Consider the following 17,991-nt stretch of genomic DNA (forward strand, 5'->3'; position numbering starts at 1 on the left):
TTCAAAATGTCCGCCCCTTGTCGCTATTGGTTGGTTTTCACTCGTGCGCAGCGATCATTTGTTCAGGCTGACGTCAATCACCCGTTCGACAATTCACAGTGTTTTTCGACAATTCAGTGTTCTTACAAAATTCGTGCGCTGAGATGGTGTGTATGTGGCCCAATAAAAAAGAATTTGCAGTCTTAAAAATATTTTTAGTGACAAACAATTTGTTAATTAAAACAAATTATGTAGCTTGTTTTTCACAAAACAATTTTATTATAGAATTTTTAAACAACATTTAAAGGTTAAGTTTAGGTATAAAGCCAAATCTGACCCTAAAAATGTTCAATTTGCATATCTTAACTTAAATCATGCCCCATATCTAAACTTCGCTAACTGGCTTATATTCAAATGTTGTCATTCAATGGGGTGCGAAACTAATGCAATCGACAGGTAAGCTGAAGCAGTGACTGATAACCTCGAGATCAGTGCATGTTTAGAGTTACCCTTTTTCTCTCAGATCTGTGCCTTTTTAAAGCTCCGAATATTATCTTTATTTAAGGTTTGGGGTAAATGCATTTGCTACTTCAAAGATAAAGGGTGTATTGTTTATAAAAGAGGCAACACTATGCAAAAGGCATTGTAAATAATCGGATCTTTGCATTATAATAATGATTAATTAGATCTAATTAATAATAATTAATTTAATACAAACGTTTGTATAATAAACGATGTAATGTATAACAATGAGATTCATGTTTTTGAAGCAGTTATTACGAGGATGTTTATCACTTTGGCTGACATAGGCTTTTGTTTTAGGTAGCTTACTTTGGAGTCTTGTTTTCTTTCTTCAGAGACTTGTGTTCATGGAAATTGCTTTCTCGTTGACTGGTACAGTCAGACAAAAATAATAAGTCTTTCTAATCTGTTGTTTTCTGGAGGTTACTTGTTCATAAAATACTTTGATTTTTGCCAATGGTTATAGTTCACATCACTCGCCACTAGATGTCACCTGAAATCTGCTCTGAATCTATTTACCACTAGAAGGCTTTTTTAACATGATTTACTTGACCCTTAATGTTTATTGTTAATATGTTGCATAGATATCCTCAATACTTCAGTGGATTGGAAAATACCGCTACTGTTCCTGATTCAGACTTGCAAGAATGAGTGAGTAAAAGAAGTGTCGAAGCTCAAGTGATGATCTAGCCTCAATCCAAACCCTATCAGACTTTGTAAAGGTTCCTTTTGTTACCCACTTTTCAACTAAGAAGTATTATGGATTACTAATATAAATAAAAATAAAAATATGCTTTGAATTTACTGTGTTAAGTACATCAGCCAGTGGAAAAAAGTGAATGTCAAAATTAGGTACCCATCAGAATTGGTCGTCATGAGTTATGACACAATATACACACTTTTTATTTGATAGAAAGCTTTTAACAAGTTTTACATTTTGTTAAGTGCACAGCAGTGTATAAACATGGAAGACACATGTAGTTTAAGTGCAAAGTTACACTTGCAGACATTACAGACATGCAGTTAGATCAGTTTCAAATCTGGACCCCAGGGTTTCTCTCGCCTTCAGCGGTTTCAAAATGGTATCTGGCTCATTTCTTTAGGTGTTTGTTAAACTATTAGGTTTCCTTGTTGAGCCCAACATCTGTAACTGTATACAGTGGCAGGTCGCAATGTAGCAGACAGCATGCTGGACTCAAGCGAGTCTTTGAGTTTGACGGGCTCTTTAGACTATAATCATAGGGAATGTGTTCACACCCAAGCTGTCGCACATAATCAGGCCAGACAGAGAATACTGTTCACTCCAGGTCAGGTTACTCTCATGTGCACCCCTTCTGCCTTTTCCACACACTGTCTTCCCCTTTCAGGTTTATACTGTCATACCGCCTTGTTGGTCGGAACTGCAAGTTTTCACCTACTGTTGCACTTGAGTATATGGTTGAGTGACAATAAAGGGATTTGAATATGAATTCAACCCAATTATCCAATTAAGAAGTCCAGGGAAGGCTCACCATATTGTCATTGAAGATCATGTTCAGTTAGTTTATAAATAAATAAATAAAAATAATCATAGATACAGTAGAATCAAAACTTGCTGTCATACAGGATTGAAATGACAAGAGGGTGAGTAAATGATGACAGAATTATCATTTATGGGTGGCTAACTTTTGGGTGGTTAAACATTGCGTATTTTCCATTCCATTCCATTTTCTACCGCTTATCCGAACTACCTCGGGTCACGGGGAGCCTGCGCCTATCTCAGGAGTCATCGGGCATCAAGGCAGGATACACCCTGGATGGAGTGCCAACCCATCGCAGGGCCATTGTGTATTTCAAAAATGTATTATGGAGGGATACGATTTCAGTCTTAAATCCAAACCTCAGAAAGTCTGTGAATGATTTGTGGGTGGTCCATTTAGGTATGCCGTGGTTAAGACTTCTTTCTATTATAGAATTGAATTGGCATGTCTCTTTCTGTTAACCGAGGAGGATGTCTGTATATCTTTCTGTGTTAACCATAACATGATTAGTATGTCTTGGATGGCACTTTCCATTAGACAAGATAAGGAGGTGTTAAGATAGTCTTGGATTATCTATTTTGGGGCCAGAAAATTCTTTAAGGATATAATGAGCGCTTCATGTGCAAAGATGCCAGTTAAAGCTGTCACTGTGACAAAAAAAACCATTTCGTTTCGACAAACTCTGTTTGTTTAGCCTTGTGCATAGAAGAAAAGGACAATAATTTAATTATTTCTTCCAACCGGCCTACACGCATTAATGTAATAGCTTTCTTAAAGGAAAGCGATATAGGTTTTGTGTAAGTGACCAGATTTGAGTCAACTAGCTTCACACACAGAACTTTAACCCTTGTAAGTCTCTTTGTTCTCGTACAGTAAGTAGACCATTGCCTGCAGCTGCTTCACTGAACCTCAGTGTAATGTATATTTGTGAGGTTAATATCGCCTGCTTTTTAATACTCCATCACAAATCACTCAGGGTCTATAATCCTTGACACAGATCCTTTCACACCACTGCACCTGTTCATTCTGCAGAACATTTCTGTATACAAAGAGTATACCAAAACATTTACTCTTTGGATTGTTTAAATGGTCCATCTTCAATGTTTCCTGACGAATGTGACACATTATGTCTACACTCCTATCCCATCAACAATGGTCCGTCTTTTAATAATTTGATAATGAAGGAGTATTAATAGTTCATAGCGGCTTGCATCGCATGTGATCCACGGGATTATCCGCAGCTGTGTCTGTTTTGTATATTTTAGCACAGAAAGCAGGCATTCAGAACACCTTTAGACATAAATTTTCACACTATGTGAATCAGACGTCGTAATTACAGGCAGGAAGGAGATCCACATGAGGGATGATGGGCTCTTTGTGCTGAAGTGTCCTCAGCACCTCTTCTTCCTATGAGTTGTTTGTGCTGACAAAAGGGAAAGGAAGAGAATGAGTACATTTTCTTAATTAAACAGCGCAGCTCTAAACCAATCCTCATCAGAACGTTGCCTTTCTCAATCAATAATTCACACCAATGGTGATTCCCTAAGTGTCTGCTTCACTCTGAAAGTGCATGTTTTTATTTATTTTGTTTTGTCTTCATCACAGTGAGCTAATAAATCATAGTTTATTTTCATTCTTCTAAAATGTGTGGGTGCTGTTAAAAAATATAATTAAAGGATTGGTTTATTATGGTGTTATTCCAGTCCAGTGTCTGTTGAATTTCCCCAAAATCAAATCTCAGAAGTGACATCAATTCATCCAACAGCAATGTGAAATACAGTAAAAATTGAAGGCATCACATAAAAATAACTTTTCCTAAATATATGAAGAAATATTACTGTTGTATTACTGAATATGTTTTATTTGCAATATTTGAGGTCTGAAAAAATACAAAACATCTTTTCTGTTATTTTGACCTGAAAATATTTTGAAATTTTGGGGGAAATGTGGTTAGTAGTTCACATAATTAAACAAAATCATGAAAAACATCATTTTACCTAACACATAAATAGTAAATTCAGAGAAACAGAAAATGGTCTTTAAATCAATTTTTTTAAATAATTTTTATCCTCCTATTCAGCTGAAGAATATCAGTCCATTATCTTGCAACATATTTCTTGAATCGTCTTTCCTTAAAGACGTCTCTTATACACTTTAGATGTGACGTCTTGTACCAGGAAAAGCCTCCACTTACCCATTATCTATCTGCCGATTTTTACTGTTGACTTTGATCAATATGCCTCATTAACATTAGAGCAGTCTGTTGTGCGCTTATTTAATTTAGCCGATTTATTCAATCATACGAATGAATGTTCTGCTGACTGTCATTTGCCTATGTGACACTTTGACTGAAGTTAAAAATACCTAAATTAAACATTATAAATTTAGTTAACATTTTAGAAATTAAACATAAATATGTCTTTCATGATCTCTGGAAAAATTGTCCGTAGGGTGTGAGTGCGTGAGTGAATGAGTGAGTGTGTGTGCCCTGCGATGGGTTGGCACTCCATCCAGGGTGTATCCTGCCTTGATGCCCGATGACTCCTGAGATAGGCGCAGGCTCCCCGTGACCCGAGGTAGTTCGGATAAGCGGTAGAAAATGGATGGATGGATGTCTTTCATGTCTTTTCGGAGGCTAGTTTTGAAGTGTTGAAAATCTCAAAATACTCTTATTTGTTTATATCCTTTGCAGACCGAGCAGACATTTATCGGCTGCATTATTTATTTATATAATCAATTCAATTATTGACAGTGGTTCCACATGATGTTATCTCTACTCAAATACTTAATGTATGATTAATTAACTACACTGAGTTAACTTAAACAACAATGTCCAAATAACTTGAATCAATTAAGTTCATCCTACTAAATGTTTCCATTTTGTGGAACCACTGTAATTGAATTAATTATATAAATAAATAAAGCAGCCAATAAATGTCTGCTCATTCTTCAAACTAAATAACCATATAATGGGTTATTTTTAACACACACTAAATTTGGCTCTTACTGTTAGGAGTTAGCTAGAAGTTGGTTTTGTTACACTTATGTCATACCAGGTTGCCTTTTTTAAACAACTTAAAATCGAACCAAGCACATGCTCTACACTTTACCACAATGGTAACCCCCAAAAACATTATTTACCATAAACTCTTTTAAATAAAAACATTAAGTGTATTAAACGTGAACAAATATCCCTGTTTCATCATTTGGATAAAAATTTATAAAATATTTTTTTAAAGACAAGCATCAAATATTATTTAGATCAACTTGATCAAAAGATGTAATTTTAAATGTAAACATTTATTTAAGCCAAAGCATAACTGTTTTTATTCTGTTTAGCACAATCCAATTGTGTTTGAACATTAAACCTAATACAATGGTGTTAAATCAAAATTAATTGTTTAAGTGAACAGTAGTGTAAAAAAAAATATTTAATTGTAACATTTTTTTTATTTGTACATGGATAGTCACTTCAGAATAAATTCTAAGCTCCAAACCCACACTGCATAAGGACTGAAGGATAAACGTGATCTTGGGAGACAATTGTAGGTTTGATGACAGATTCACAGGCAGACATGATAAATTCCAAACATTTCTCAAGCTCTCAGATCCTTCTGTGGTCTGCGCTACACCAGAGAACCTTGTGCAGGCAGTTAAGTCATATGCAAAGGCTTAGGAAAAATAAAGACTTGTACTGTACACTACGTATACTCAGACATACATACAGTGGTGCTTATTCGAGCCAAGTATACAAATAAATATGTTTTTTTTAAATAGCAGTGATTTAAAACTAATAATAAACAAACTAATGCTTACAGGAATGTTCCATTTATTAAGATTAGCACGTGGTGCATTAACTAAAATAAACAGACAATCTTTGATTAAAAAAAGTATTAGTAAACTTGAAATTTACATTGTGGTTCACAATATTCACAATAACCCAATTTCTCTGAAAGCAGTGTTCAGTAATTCTAAAGAAATTACTTTTTATATTCACACTGAATTCTGTGTTAATACTGTGAGAAGTTTTAAGACTTCTGGTGTTTACAGTTTGGTTTCAATGTTGACCTTGAAGTATGCACACTTACAAACTAAAATTTACAAACAAACACCAACGCACATTAAAGGTGGGGTCAATATTTATTTAACTTTTCCTATCTTTTTATATATCAACTTTATCAACTACTAATACTTATAGTATATTTATATTTACAGAATTATCAACTTAAATACTTCAAATACTTTTTTCCATTTAGCAAAAAAAAAAAAAAAAATGATGTTGTCTTATTAGTATTTGCCTTTTTGCTATTTTCTGGTCATACACTTTGGTAAATAAACACACCAAGTGCTTCACAAAGCTTTAATAAACATAGTTGTATTGGCTTTATTGCATTGCAAAATCAGTCCAGGCATATTGATATAAAGAGAGTAAATCACTTGACTCAGAAATAGAAGAACAATACAAGAGGTCTGTGTAAATAAATTTGTTACATTATTATAACTATTAAGAAAAGGATGATGCCAGTTTGTACTCATACAAAAACCTCACAAAGACATTTCCCACGTGGAAATGTCATTGCTCGACAAAAATCATTTACCAGAAGCCATCAAATAAATGCTATAGATCATCTAATCGTAATCTTGAACTTTACCTGGTGATAAAAAGCTTTAACAAAAGGCTTTAATTGAAAGAATTACCCACTAATGGAGTAATTTAGGAGTATGCTATAAATGTGTATATCTGCTATAAGCATATAAGTGTATAGCGGCTTATTGATTTAGCCATTCAGATGCTGTGCTAGCAGCAGTCCTCCGGTCATCCATCTGAAAGTCGTTGTAAAAATGCAAAGCAAAACTATTGCTGATGTCTCTTTACACTAAATGCTGAAAATGATTATGACAGATTACTTCTTACTGGTAAGACTTTTCTGCTTAATTGTCCATATACAACTGCTTTCATAGAAACATAATGTTTAATAATAAGAAAAAGAACTATATTTTAATTAAAAGTTATTTTTGAATGGAATGTAATTTTTTTAAATATTTTAACTGTCAACAAAAAAAATTAAGAATAGTCTAGAAGTTTCTATATTTATATTCAAATATATAAACCTTATGAAAGACCCCCCAAATAAACAAATGTTTACATCTAATTTAATTTACCGAAAAGCTTCCTTTATTTACCCCTTCCCTCTCGGTTCATTACTCAGATTCATGTTTAATACTCTAAGGACTACTCTAGCTTTTAATCACAGGTTTACTGAGCCTGGCAGACCTTTCCTAATCTTCCAGAGTAGGTTTTCACTGCTCCGAAACATCAATACTGTCTTTTTGGCGCGAGTGTTCATGGGATTAGTTGTGTTCCAATGAGCCATATCCCCTGAGCCTCACACAACGCCCCGCAAAGAGCAGATCCCAGGACAGTTTCCCCCAACAAAATCCAAACCATAACAATTTTGAAACCAAACTTCAATACTGATCCCAAATCAGCTATACAGAGTGACCATTATTAAATCTCTCTGATTTCATTTCAGTGTTACTTACAATCATGCCACACAGACTTGTGTTCTGTAAAACGAGTGTTCTGCATAGAGTCAGCTTTATTTGCATGCGTCAAATAAATAATCAGACAAATGATTTCAGTCTAAAATAGGTGATAATTCACTGTACACGTGACTTTAGAGTACTTTCTGAAAGTAAAATTAATTTACATAATTGATAAATACATTTTTATTATTTTTATAATTTTATAATTTTGTACTTTTAGATAATTTGTGAAATTGTGAACTACTTCCCCGTGTGACAACTAGCCCCAGTCTTTTTATACACACAGTTTTATCAAGCAATAACTGAGCAAACCAGTATTAGAATTGTATTTTTTTCGCTTCTTGGGGACTGACCTTCATCTGAATCAAAATACATTTTACACTGTCAGTTATCAGTGACCTCCCAACATTGATCAATGGGCGTGCAAAAGAGAGAAAGTTGTATTTAATTTCTGAAGTGCGGCATATGGCAATGAAATCGATTTCTTCCTCAAGTACAAACATATAAGATGTTTTTTTTTCATCACCCCAAACAATTGTTCAAACAGTTGCTACATTTCTCTATAATGCATGTACTATGAGTATTCACAAAAAATAACCTTCAGAACAAGGTTTGTCATTGTGTCTCTCTTTTTTGTACTGAAATGAGGAAAGTAAGAAAAAAATCAACTTTCACCTGCGGGCACTTACAGCTTCGCTCAGACTCAGACACCCAGTTCTTATTTCTTTACAAGTACAAAATATGAATAGATATCCATCATATATTTAAGGATCATTTCAAAGGAAATAAAAATTAGAAGGACACAACGTTTTACAATTAACCCTCAATGAAATAAAAATCTGACTTGCACATGTAAGAATGATTTTGAAAGGATCAACACCGAATTCAAACTGCCACAGCAGTTAAAGAAGATTTTTTTCTATGGAGTTTAATATGTTGTATACAGACAAAAATGCATGTTTGTCAAATATGTTATACTTTACAAACAGACAGATGCAGATTTCTCCTGTTTACTTCATCATAGATGAGTAAAATAATGGAATTACATTTTTTATGCAGCCTGTGTTAGCCCCTTTCATGTTCCTCTGGTAGCCATAATTTGAAGCTCGGGTCTGTTGCTCTCTAGCTGTTCTCTCTCTTCTCACACTTTCTCAGTGCCACTGTTAAACTAAATTCCTCTCACCTCACTGTCTAAACAGTTCCAGTCACACCAGTCTGTTAGTGACTGGCTATTCATCGCAGACCATCTAAATAAACAGCTGAGGTGTTTAAGAGATGGGCCCGCTGAGACCACTCCATCCATCCATCCATTTTCTACCGCTTATCCGAACTACCTCGGGTCACGGGGAGCCTGCGCCTATCTCAGGAGTCTTCGGGCATCAAGGCAGGATACACCCTGGATGGAGTCAGGAGCCAGGAGCCAACCCATCGCAGGGCACACACACTCACTCATTCACTCACGCACTCACACCCTACGGACAATTTTTCCAGAGATGCCAATCAACCTACCATGCATGTCTTTGGACCAGGGGAGGAAACCGGAGTACCCGGAGGAAACCCCTGAGGCACGGGGAGAACATGCAAACTCCACACACACAAGTCGGAAGCGGGAATCGAACCCCCAACCTTGGAGGTGTGAGGCGAACGTGCTAACCACTAAGCCACCGTGCCCCCCTCTGAGACCACTCAAGAACTCTAATTGTCACTAATATTCTGTATTCTTCCTCTTTTCACAAATCGGTCAAAGATATGCTAAATATCAGGCTAAAAAATTAATAACTATTATGCTTAATGATTTATTGATGTTCTTCTGCAACAGATGTTCTACATGAGCTGTAGCTCCTTATCATTTTGTGTGAAAGCTCATACATGCACCGTTTTTGGTCTAAACGCTATATTTGCAGCCTTGTATCTTAATATTTAATGATTTTCTTTTCATAAATCATATTGTCGGCCATCGTTATTGTTTTTCTTATAGGGTTTTGCAAATATTTAACCAATTAAATTGTAAAGTAAAAATATCTTTAAAAATGTAGTCTTCTTTTCATTTCCTGAGAAGTTGGTGTTTTGGACATACAAGGTTTCTGTCTGATATATAGCAATTTATTAACTATTCAGATTCTTTATTTTTACATTTCAAAATGATGTTCACACACTAAACTTCCTATTTAATATCTTTGACAAGGTTTAGCTTAAAATCCTTCCCAAAAACCCACTAATCCACATTAGTTTAGTGCCAAACGCTCTATTCTGGGTGTTGGTGGGACAGTTTAGAGCAACTATTTATCCAGGATATTAAGTTACACACAATGCCTGTTATGGTTCCTACAAACTTTCAGACTGACATTTCAGATTTGAGCCCATCCCTCCTTGAAGTAGGAATGACTGACAGGCAGGTTTTCCCCTTGCCCAGTTAAGATTGAGTCATCAGTTGTGGATGGCCGCAGATGGCATATCTCTCTTAATCCTGTTTGTGGATCTCTCCCATTTAACTCTCAGTCACCATAACAGAGCAGCTGAGCACAGGACATAAAACTGTCATAGCGGAGTATGGTCATAAATTCACAGATTTACCCATTAAAGATACAGGGAATGAAATAATTTAAACGTTTAGGCAATCGTCATGGAATAAAGTTGCTTTTTCATGAGGGAAGTTTTCAACTTCCTCCCTCAGATACCTTTACTTGCAGACATTTGTTTTCCACTTAAAGGAACGTCTTTAAGGAAAGTAAAATACTGTATCACATTCATCTACTGTATTATAAGAAATGAAACATAGTGACCTAAGATTTTTATACTTATTTAACTTGAGACACACAGTAGCATTTGAACATTTGAAGCTCAATATCGCCTTTTATCTAAATTCAAACATTGTTCAGACATTTAAATTCAGACATTGTGTTGAACAGATTAAAAAAATGGCACCAGACTGTATTTACTGTACATGTAGGCGGGATATGTAATTTAACACTGCCCTGATACTAAAGCCATCTTCTGGAAGACATCCTACATTATATACAACAATAAATAACAACACAAAGGTGACGCCGGCTATCCTTCCTTTAAGCCGTGCTAAAGTGCTGATGCCTGAGGACAAAGAATACAGATTATAAAATCCCCATATGCCTGCAGAGGAATCATGTATCTGATGGGACTTCCCATAGACAGACTGTCAAAAAAAGCACTGACTTGTTTCAGCCTTGTGTCTTAAACTATAAAAAATGTTTAGAGCTTGAAATCCAAGTGATTGACTTAAGTGGTTAAATTTTGAATATGTGAATAACAAAATTGACAACAAGGAGAAAAGTAACTTTACTAATGGTCCTTTAAAGAGTGAATGTTTTGATGTGCTGGTCACACTCGGTCCACTGTCGTGTTTTTGAGCCTTCACAGAATGTGCAGCCAAAACTCTTCTGCAATAAAAACTTGTAACTGAATACACCACCTAATCCAGCCAGGCCAATCAAAAGCATCAGCTTTGGAGAGGCTGAATCCGCAGTCACACTCTTTTAATGTCACAGCATGATCTTATAGGGAATGGTGCCTGAGAGCAAAAGACAAAAAACAACTGTACATGAAGGTTCTGTTGGTCTGAGACAGCCAAAAACATCTAGATAGTGGGATAAAGCATGTATTATTTTTGTTGTGCTGCTTTTGTGTTTAGATTACAGATGTAAGATTGATTATGGGTGGTCTTGTGGGAGGTGTGTGGGAGGGCTAATTCAATGTGACAGTCTTAAAAACACCATCAATTGTGTCAAAATGCTGTCCTGCTGTCTGTTCTTTACTATTTAATGTGTATGTAAAATTTAAATAATTATGAATTATTAAAATACATCATTTATGGAAGCTGAGCCAATTTCTGATGTGCATTTAATAATGCTACAGGTGCATAGCAAGATTTATGCGGCTATTCTTTTTAATTTATACATCATGTTGTTCCATTAGTTCTTTGCCAGAAAATTTCATAAATTATACAAATGCTGGATTGTTCTTTTATTGACTTTATTTACAGCATGAAAATCTTAAATCAGGACAGTTCATGCTATATTTTAGTTCTGTGTCAATAATGATCATTTTGTATCATTTTCATTGTGAGGACAAGTTCATTTAAATTCGTGTCTGTTCTTGCTTCACTTTATTTACAACATGAGTAACACTTAAATCTGGACAGCTGATGCTCCATTTGTATCGAATCCGTTCGTTGCAGTCGTTTCTTTGACATAATCGATTAACCACGCCCCTATGAAATACAATTGGTTTAGATGCGTCCACGGAGCCAATCAGAAACCGACTTCAAAGAGGACGCTGACCCGTGCCGACCACAAACCATCACGCTGACGTTTTTCAACCAGAAGGCTACAGTACAGCTTAAAATCCTCAGGCTTATTTTTTTGCTCACGAGATCCAACAAAACTACATTTTTCTGCTGCAGTTACCCAACTGGACAAAGAGTAGGAGTACAAATGAGTGACTCGGTAACAAACTAAAAAGCGGTGATGAAGTTAAAATGTCTAAGTGCCGTGTATGGGGTCAAGTAGCAACATCTACCCAGATATACTTCTTACACGCTAAAAGTAGTATGATTTAGCCAGTCAACACACAGGCGTGAATGCCGAAGACTTCACAGAGGAGTTTTAACCTACGTAGTGGAAATGAAGTGACTACTGATGGCACTGTAAAATAACTTCACAGACGGCTGCGCAAGTTGACAGAATGGCTTTTCACCACTTTATACCGGCCAGTCCTTCAGATCTCACAACTGGCCCCGTGCTTGGACAGCAGTCTCGATTCGTTTCTGCTGGATACGGGAAACAGCCGTTTGCGAGCGTGCTTCATAACTCCATTCGCTTTGCACTTAGAGAGGCAGCCGCGTCTCCTGCTCACCTTCGTGTGGAGACGCGCGATCCCGATGTGGCACCTGAGGATGACCCCGTGGTTCAGCTGGAAGGCAAGGATCTGTGGGGACAGTTTCACAAAAGCGGCACAGAGATGGTCATAACAAAGTCTGGAAGGTAAGAAAGCTAGAAATTGCCATTGAAGACGCGTCAGAGCGCACCAATTTATGAAAATGCGCTTTTACGCATTCAAATGACATGTGCTTTGTGTTTTTATTCCTTGAGCTGGCACTGTGTATTCTGTTGTTGACTTTGAACTATTCTTTTTTTCTTTATTGAGGCGAATGTTTCCACCATTTAAAGTGCGCTCCAGCGGCTTTGACAGGAAGGCGAGGTACATCCTGCTAATGGATATTGTTGCGGCCGACGACTACAGATACAAGTTTCATAACTCTCGATGGATAGTGGCTGGAAAAGCCGACCCAGAAATGCCAAAACGAATGTACATCCATCCAGACAGTCCTGCTACTGGGGAGCAATGGATGTCAAAATCTGTGACCTTTCATAAACTTAAACTGACAAACAATATATCTGACAAACATGGATTTGTAAGTAGTTTAACATTGTAGATTTGATTTTTGATTATAGTCGACATCCTGTGCCTTAAATTTAAGCGTTTGTCATCAATAAAATTTAGGATGGGCATAGGCCAGGCAACATTCAACAGGTAGAAAGATTTAAAAGCAGCTCTGAGTATTTTTTCCCTATTTCTTTAATTTGTTTAGAGGTTAGTATATTATAAGGAAAATGTCTTTGTCAAATGTTATTTTAAAATGATTTTTTGAATGTTTTTTAATTAATTATTTATTATTACTTTTTTGCAGACCATTTTGAACTCCATGCACAAATATCAGCCGAGGTTTCATGTAGTCCGAGCAAACGACATCCTCAAACTTCCTTACAGTACATTTAAAACTTACGTGTTTCCTGAGACAGAATTCATCGCTGTCACAGCATACCAAAACGAGAAGGTGAGCGAACTTAGTTATTTACATAATTGACATGTAACATTGGCCACATCATAATGAAAAAAGCCAGGAAACGACTGATTGTTTTTTAATCATTTAAAAGTGATTTAGCAGTTTAAAAAAATATAGGGACGCCTTTTTGTTTTTTACGTTTCTGATTTCTGAACTTCAAGTGTAATCTTAAAATTTGTAAGTTTATGGCCAAAACCTAAACACTGTTTCCAAAATGTAATGAATGTGTGCATTGTAATGTCACATTGCGTTTTTAAATACACAGATAACTCAGCTGAAAATCGATAATAATCCGTTTGCCAAAGGATTCCGGGATACCGGAAATGGCAGACGTGAAAAAAGGTCAGAAACTAGTATTTTTGCCTCCCTCATATATTTCATATCAGGTCTTAATAGAATTATTTTTGTAACGGTTTAACATCAGTATTTTCGATGCTTAGGAAACATCAAAGGTGTGAAGAAGTGGAAGCGAAAAAAGCCAATGTGTCCACAGACGACCAAAGTTCTTCAAATGATTTAATTCCAGAAGCAAATGTCCTAACATCAACTTCAAAAGGTGTTTAGTGCGAATCCGTGTCTATTAAATGTTCGTGTAAATAACACACATTTAGTATCAACTATTTTAAACTAGGTATTATTATTAATAGTGTGCGTTTGCATCATCTGTTTTCTTCCTATTTTTAATATTAAGCCTAATGTTAGTGTTTCTGTTCTGTTGTTGTAGATACAAATGTCAGTGAATTTGTTGGATATGGAGAGGAGAAGGCTAATAATGGAGATGAGAAGTCAATTTCACAGGATGACCAAAATTCCAGAGAAATCTCTACAACCATGCAGGAGTCAAAGGATGAATCAAAGGAGGAAATACAAAAAATCAGAAACACAGAAGTCAACAGCAATGAAAAACATGGTGTGGAGCGCACTGAACCTTTCCATAAAAAAATGAAGCAGGAACAAAAGTTTGCGGTTGATGTGACTGATGCTTCACCCAAGGGTTTGATCGCTCGGCAGTATTACATGCCCTATGCAACTGGAATAATGAATTATCTGCGTATGCCACCACATTTCTTGTCAAATTTATCTCAGGTTAACTGTGTGGGAACCAGACCACTTTTGACAACTGAAGCAACTGGTTCTTGGTTGTTAAGAAGTTTAAATGAAGAAGCTCAAGGTTACATATCTGCTGCTTCATCCTCAAAACATGGATTCATTGGTATGCCAGATTCATCACTTAGCTTTCAACACAGAACAATCCCTCAGGTAGGTCCCTTTCCAAAAGAATCCCTGTTACTTGCCATTTTAGTAGAATTTAAAAGGCATTTTCAACACCCCAAACTGTTCAATCACATTCTTAATCTTATAGAAATTGCTTTGTGAAGTTTTTGGCATCAGTTCAAAATAAAATTAGTCTTGATTGACATGTTAATTTTAAATATTAATATATAAAAGTAATTTTGTCTGCTGTGTCTTTTACAGGGTGTGCTTGTTTCTGCACATGAAGGAATTTTGTCTTATCCACAAAATTACATCACACCTTCTGCCACCTCCTCTGTGGTGTCTTACCAAGTTCACCACCCCCATTTTCTCAATCTGAGCTGCCGACCCCAATGCAGACCTTCGCCTCTACCAGTGTGGGTGCATGGAAGAAAAATGTCACAAACCTCAGTATTAATATCCAAATGTGAAACTAATACAAATGAGCATGTTGGTACAACTTATGGATCTGTGGTTAGATCAAAACTTGATCATGAACAAAACAAGCTGTGTCAAGATTTTTAGACATGTCTCTGTACAGGAATTACAACTAATTTAACATGTAAAAAATCAAGCTGTCATGATACATACTGTATTATAGGCTGAGTAGTTTGAGGAGATCTAAGATGAAGATCTGAATTGAAGTTAATATATCTTATTTATATGTCTTTATCTGCTGTGTAACGTTGTGAACAATGCATAAAATGGAGTGTTGCAGAGCAATTAACATTCTCCTTGTTTTCTATTAATTTTTTAAATTCAGGTTTTGATAGGCCACAAGTATAAATAATCTAGAAGGAAATTTGGATTATTGATTTAATTTGAATATATATATATATATATGACTAAAAAGATAAGTGTCAAATATATTATAATAATGTCATAATTAATTTACCACAAGAGGTCACCCTTTATCATGTAACGAATGTTGGGTTTACGATCTCTGTTTGACTGCTGTGTACAGCCTGGCCAGCAAATACAGTTCGCTCATACTGTAAAGGTTTTAATTATGCATACTAAAATATGGCTTTTATCCATATTTTCTAAATAAATGTATTATTTTATCCGACTACAATAATTATGACAATGATTATTATACATGACAGAGTGCATTATTTCATAAAAAACAGAACAAATGTAAATGTAAATAAAAGTGAAATTGTAGCAGTAATATATTCATTCAATTACCAGGAAGCATTAATGATGAGGTTCTAAAATTAATATGAATCGAATTTAAATAGTTATTGATATATATGGTTTCTGCAAAGCAATTGTATCATTTAAATATGATATCACCATATAATACGTGACACTTCACAATCGACAGTGATGTCATCATTACGCGCCACTTCAACAGAATACTGAAAGCTCAACTTTTAAGCTATGCGTGTTGAAAACAAAATAATATGGTTTATGTCCGACTAAAATTCGTCAAATAACTTATATTTTCAGATAAAAATCGCAAGTAATATGTCTATTATCATTAACCGCTGTAGCTGGCAAAATCAGCGCTGTAACAGACATCTCGTTCATTTGCTGGATCGTTAGCCGTTCAAGCTAACATTAACTGCTGTCGCGAAATCTCAAAACATTGCGATTATGCCACAAATTTCAGTCAATTACATTTTATTATGCGGGCAATTCGTATTGCTTCTTGCAGTGCTGCTTTTACAATGCTTAGATGGGATTCATTCCCAAAACTCAACTGAGCCACCCAGGAACACTGTAACGACGACTAGCAAACCTGTTGTTTTCAATGAACAACCCGAAGAAAACGTGACGGAGAGCGTTATACCTACCGAGAAATCAAATCATACGGAGCAGTATGAATACAACCCTCCATCGCCAGTTATCCTTTGTCGATATCTGTAAGTAAAAATCCCCATTTGCTCAAGTATGCATCTTATTTTGTATAAACAGCATCGACTAGAAATTCATTGGGCAAATCGTGCTCTTTTTCCATTTAGACCAGAGGAATTCATCATCTGCCAAGATCCAGTTGACCACGGAGGAAATTCCACAGCTTTTCAGGAACTGGGCTACGGATGTGTAAAGGCTCGTAGAATACTAAAATATTATTGTCCCAGCATAATTGATTTAATCACGAAACTAAAACGTCATTTAAAATGATATTGATGGAATAATTAATGGCGAATATTCGGCAATAAATCCCAGAATTGAGTTTGATACAGTTTAAAAATCATACCAGGGTGAGACCTCAAGATTTTGGTTTATAACAGTACATTTGCTTGTAGTTTGGGGGGCAGGCATACAAAGACGTGAACCATACCCAGGTGTTATGCACTGCATTGGATGGGATAGAGTGTGCTGGACCTAAAGAGTTTCTCAGAGGCAACGAACCTTGTATCAAGTAAGTAAACGCACAATAGTGTGATGTGATGACATGCATTGTGACCTGTGATTTACAACGTAATGATTTGTACTACCAGTTTGTTACACAAGAGGTCAGTCAAGTACTTGGATGCCCAGTCAAATGGCCAGCAGCATCCATCTCTGTGCCTGATGTAGATGCAGCTTAAATCTTACATTTTAATCAACTTTAGAATAGCCGTATTAGTTTAAAATAATCTTTACTCTGAACGAATACTGTTTAGGGTTACACATTAGTTATAGTCCATGTTCCTTTTCTTATGGAAAGCCTAATTTGTGTTAAAAAACGTCCTTGTCTCTGATATTTAAGATACACAGGACACTACTTCATCACCACTCTACTGTACTCATTTTTCTTGGGATGTTTCGGGGTCGATCGATTCTGTCTCGGACACACTGGGACTGCAGTAGGAAAGCTGCTTACCCTGGGTGGACTTGGTATCTGGTGGTTTGTGGATCTCATTCTCCTGATAACAGGCGGATTGACTCCTAGTGACAGCAGCAACTGGTGTACCTTCTACTGACCGTGGTTAAAGTGGCTGTATGCACTTTATCTTGTGCTCACCTACATTAGTTTAAAACCATTTTTTTCGTTGTATACACTGTCTGCATGTGGATGTACATTGGCCTTGTTTGCATCATTTGCAAATACTGCTTTTCTTTATTTTTTGTAAAGTCTTCATTTGAAGAAGTGCTGTAAATAAATATCATCTTATTAGTGTTAAACTCACAATAAATTAATATTTAAGTAATTAAGAATAAACAATGTTATCTTTTCAAAATGCACTATAGGACACTTTTCTTTATTGTTTTACGTTGTTGTTTCGAAGTGCAACCTGTCACTATATGATGTTCAAAATCACCAATTGTCAGGGATGTATTGCATACTGTGCAAAAACA

General features: G+C 35.9%; 2 protein-coding genes across 2 annotated transcripts; both read left to right on the forward strand.

Annotated features, from left to right (window-relative positions):
* The first annotated feature begins 11,682 nt into the window (after window positions 1–11,682).
* Window positions 11,683–15,307, forward strand: tbx3b (T-box transcription factor 3b). The gene is made up of 7 exons (XM_056746659.1): window positions 11,683–12,583; window positions 12,747–13,014; window positions 13,291–13,437; window positions 13,712–13,788; window positions 13,887–14,002; window positions 14,171–14,706; window positions 14,923–15,307. The coding sequence occupies exons 1-7, from the start codon at window positions 12,285–12,287 to the stop codon at window positions 15,223–15,225; spliced, it is 1,746 nt and encodes a 581-aa protein (XP_056602637.1). The 5' UTR covers window positions 11,683–12,284; the 3' UTR covers window positions 15,226–15,307.
* Window positions 15,308–16,044: 737 nt separating this feature from the next.
* Window positions 16,045–17,843, forward strand: tm2d2 (TM2 domain containing 2). The gene is made up of 4 exons (XM_056747091.1): window positions 16,045–16,568; window positions 16,668–16,755; window positions 16,956–17,071; window positions 17,402–17,843. The coding sequence occupies exons 1-4, from the start codon at window positions 16,300–16,302 to the stop codon at window positions 17,613–17,615; spliced, it is 687 nt and encodes a 228-aa protein (XP_056603069.1). The 5' UTR covers window positions 16,045–16,299; the 3' UTR covers window positions 17,616–17,843.
* The last annotated feature ends 148 nt before the right edge of the window (window positions 17,844–17,991 follow it).

Source organism: Triplophysa dalaica, chromosome 4 (genome assembly GCF_015846415.1).
Source record: "Triplophysa dalaica isolate WHDGS20190420 chromosome 4, ASM1584641v1, whole genome shotgun sequence".
NCBI lineage: Eukaryota > Metazoa > Chordata > Actinopteri > Cypriniformes > Nemacheilidae > Triplophysa > Triplophysa dalaica.

Excerpts from the sequence above, each read along its gene's own strand:
- tbx3b (XM_056746659.1), top strand. The coding sequence starts at position 12,285 with ATGGCTTTTCACCACTTTATACCGGCCAGTCCTTCAGATCTCACAACT. Across the intron at positions 14,003-14,170 it reads CCTAACATCAACTTCAAAAG|ATACAAATGTCAGTGAATTT; the intron begins GTGTTTAGTGCG and ends CTGTTGTTGTAG. Across the intron at positions 14,707-14,922 it reads AACACAGAACAATCCCTCAG|GGTGTGCTTGTTTCTGCACA; the intron begins GTAGGTCCCTTT and ends TGTCTTTTACAG.
- tm2d2 (XM_056747091.1), top strand. The coding sequence starts at position 16,300 with ATGCCACAAATTTCAGTCAATTACATTTTATTATGCGGGCAATTCGTA. Across the intron at positions 16,569-16,667 it reads GTTATCCTTTGTCGATATCT|ACCAGAGGAATTCATCATCT; the intron begins GTAAGTAAAAAT and ends TTTTCCATTTAG. Across the intron at positions 16,756-16,955 it reads TGGGCTACGGATGTGTAAAG|TTTGGGGGGCAGGCATACAA; the intron begins GCTCGTAGAATA and ends ATTTGCTTGTAG.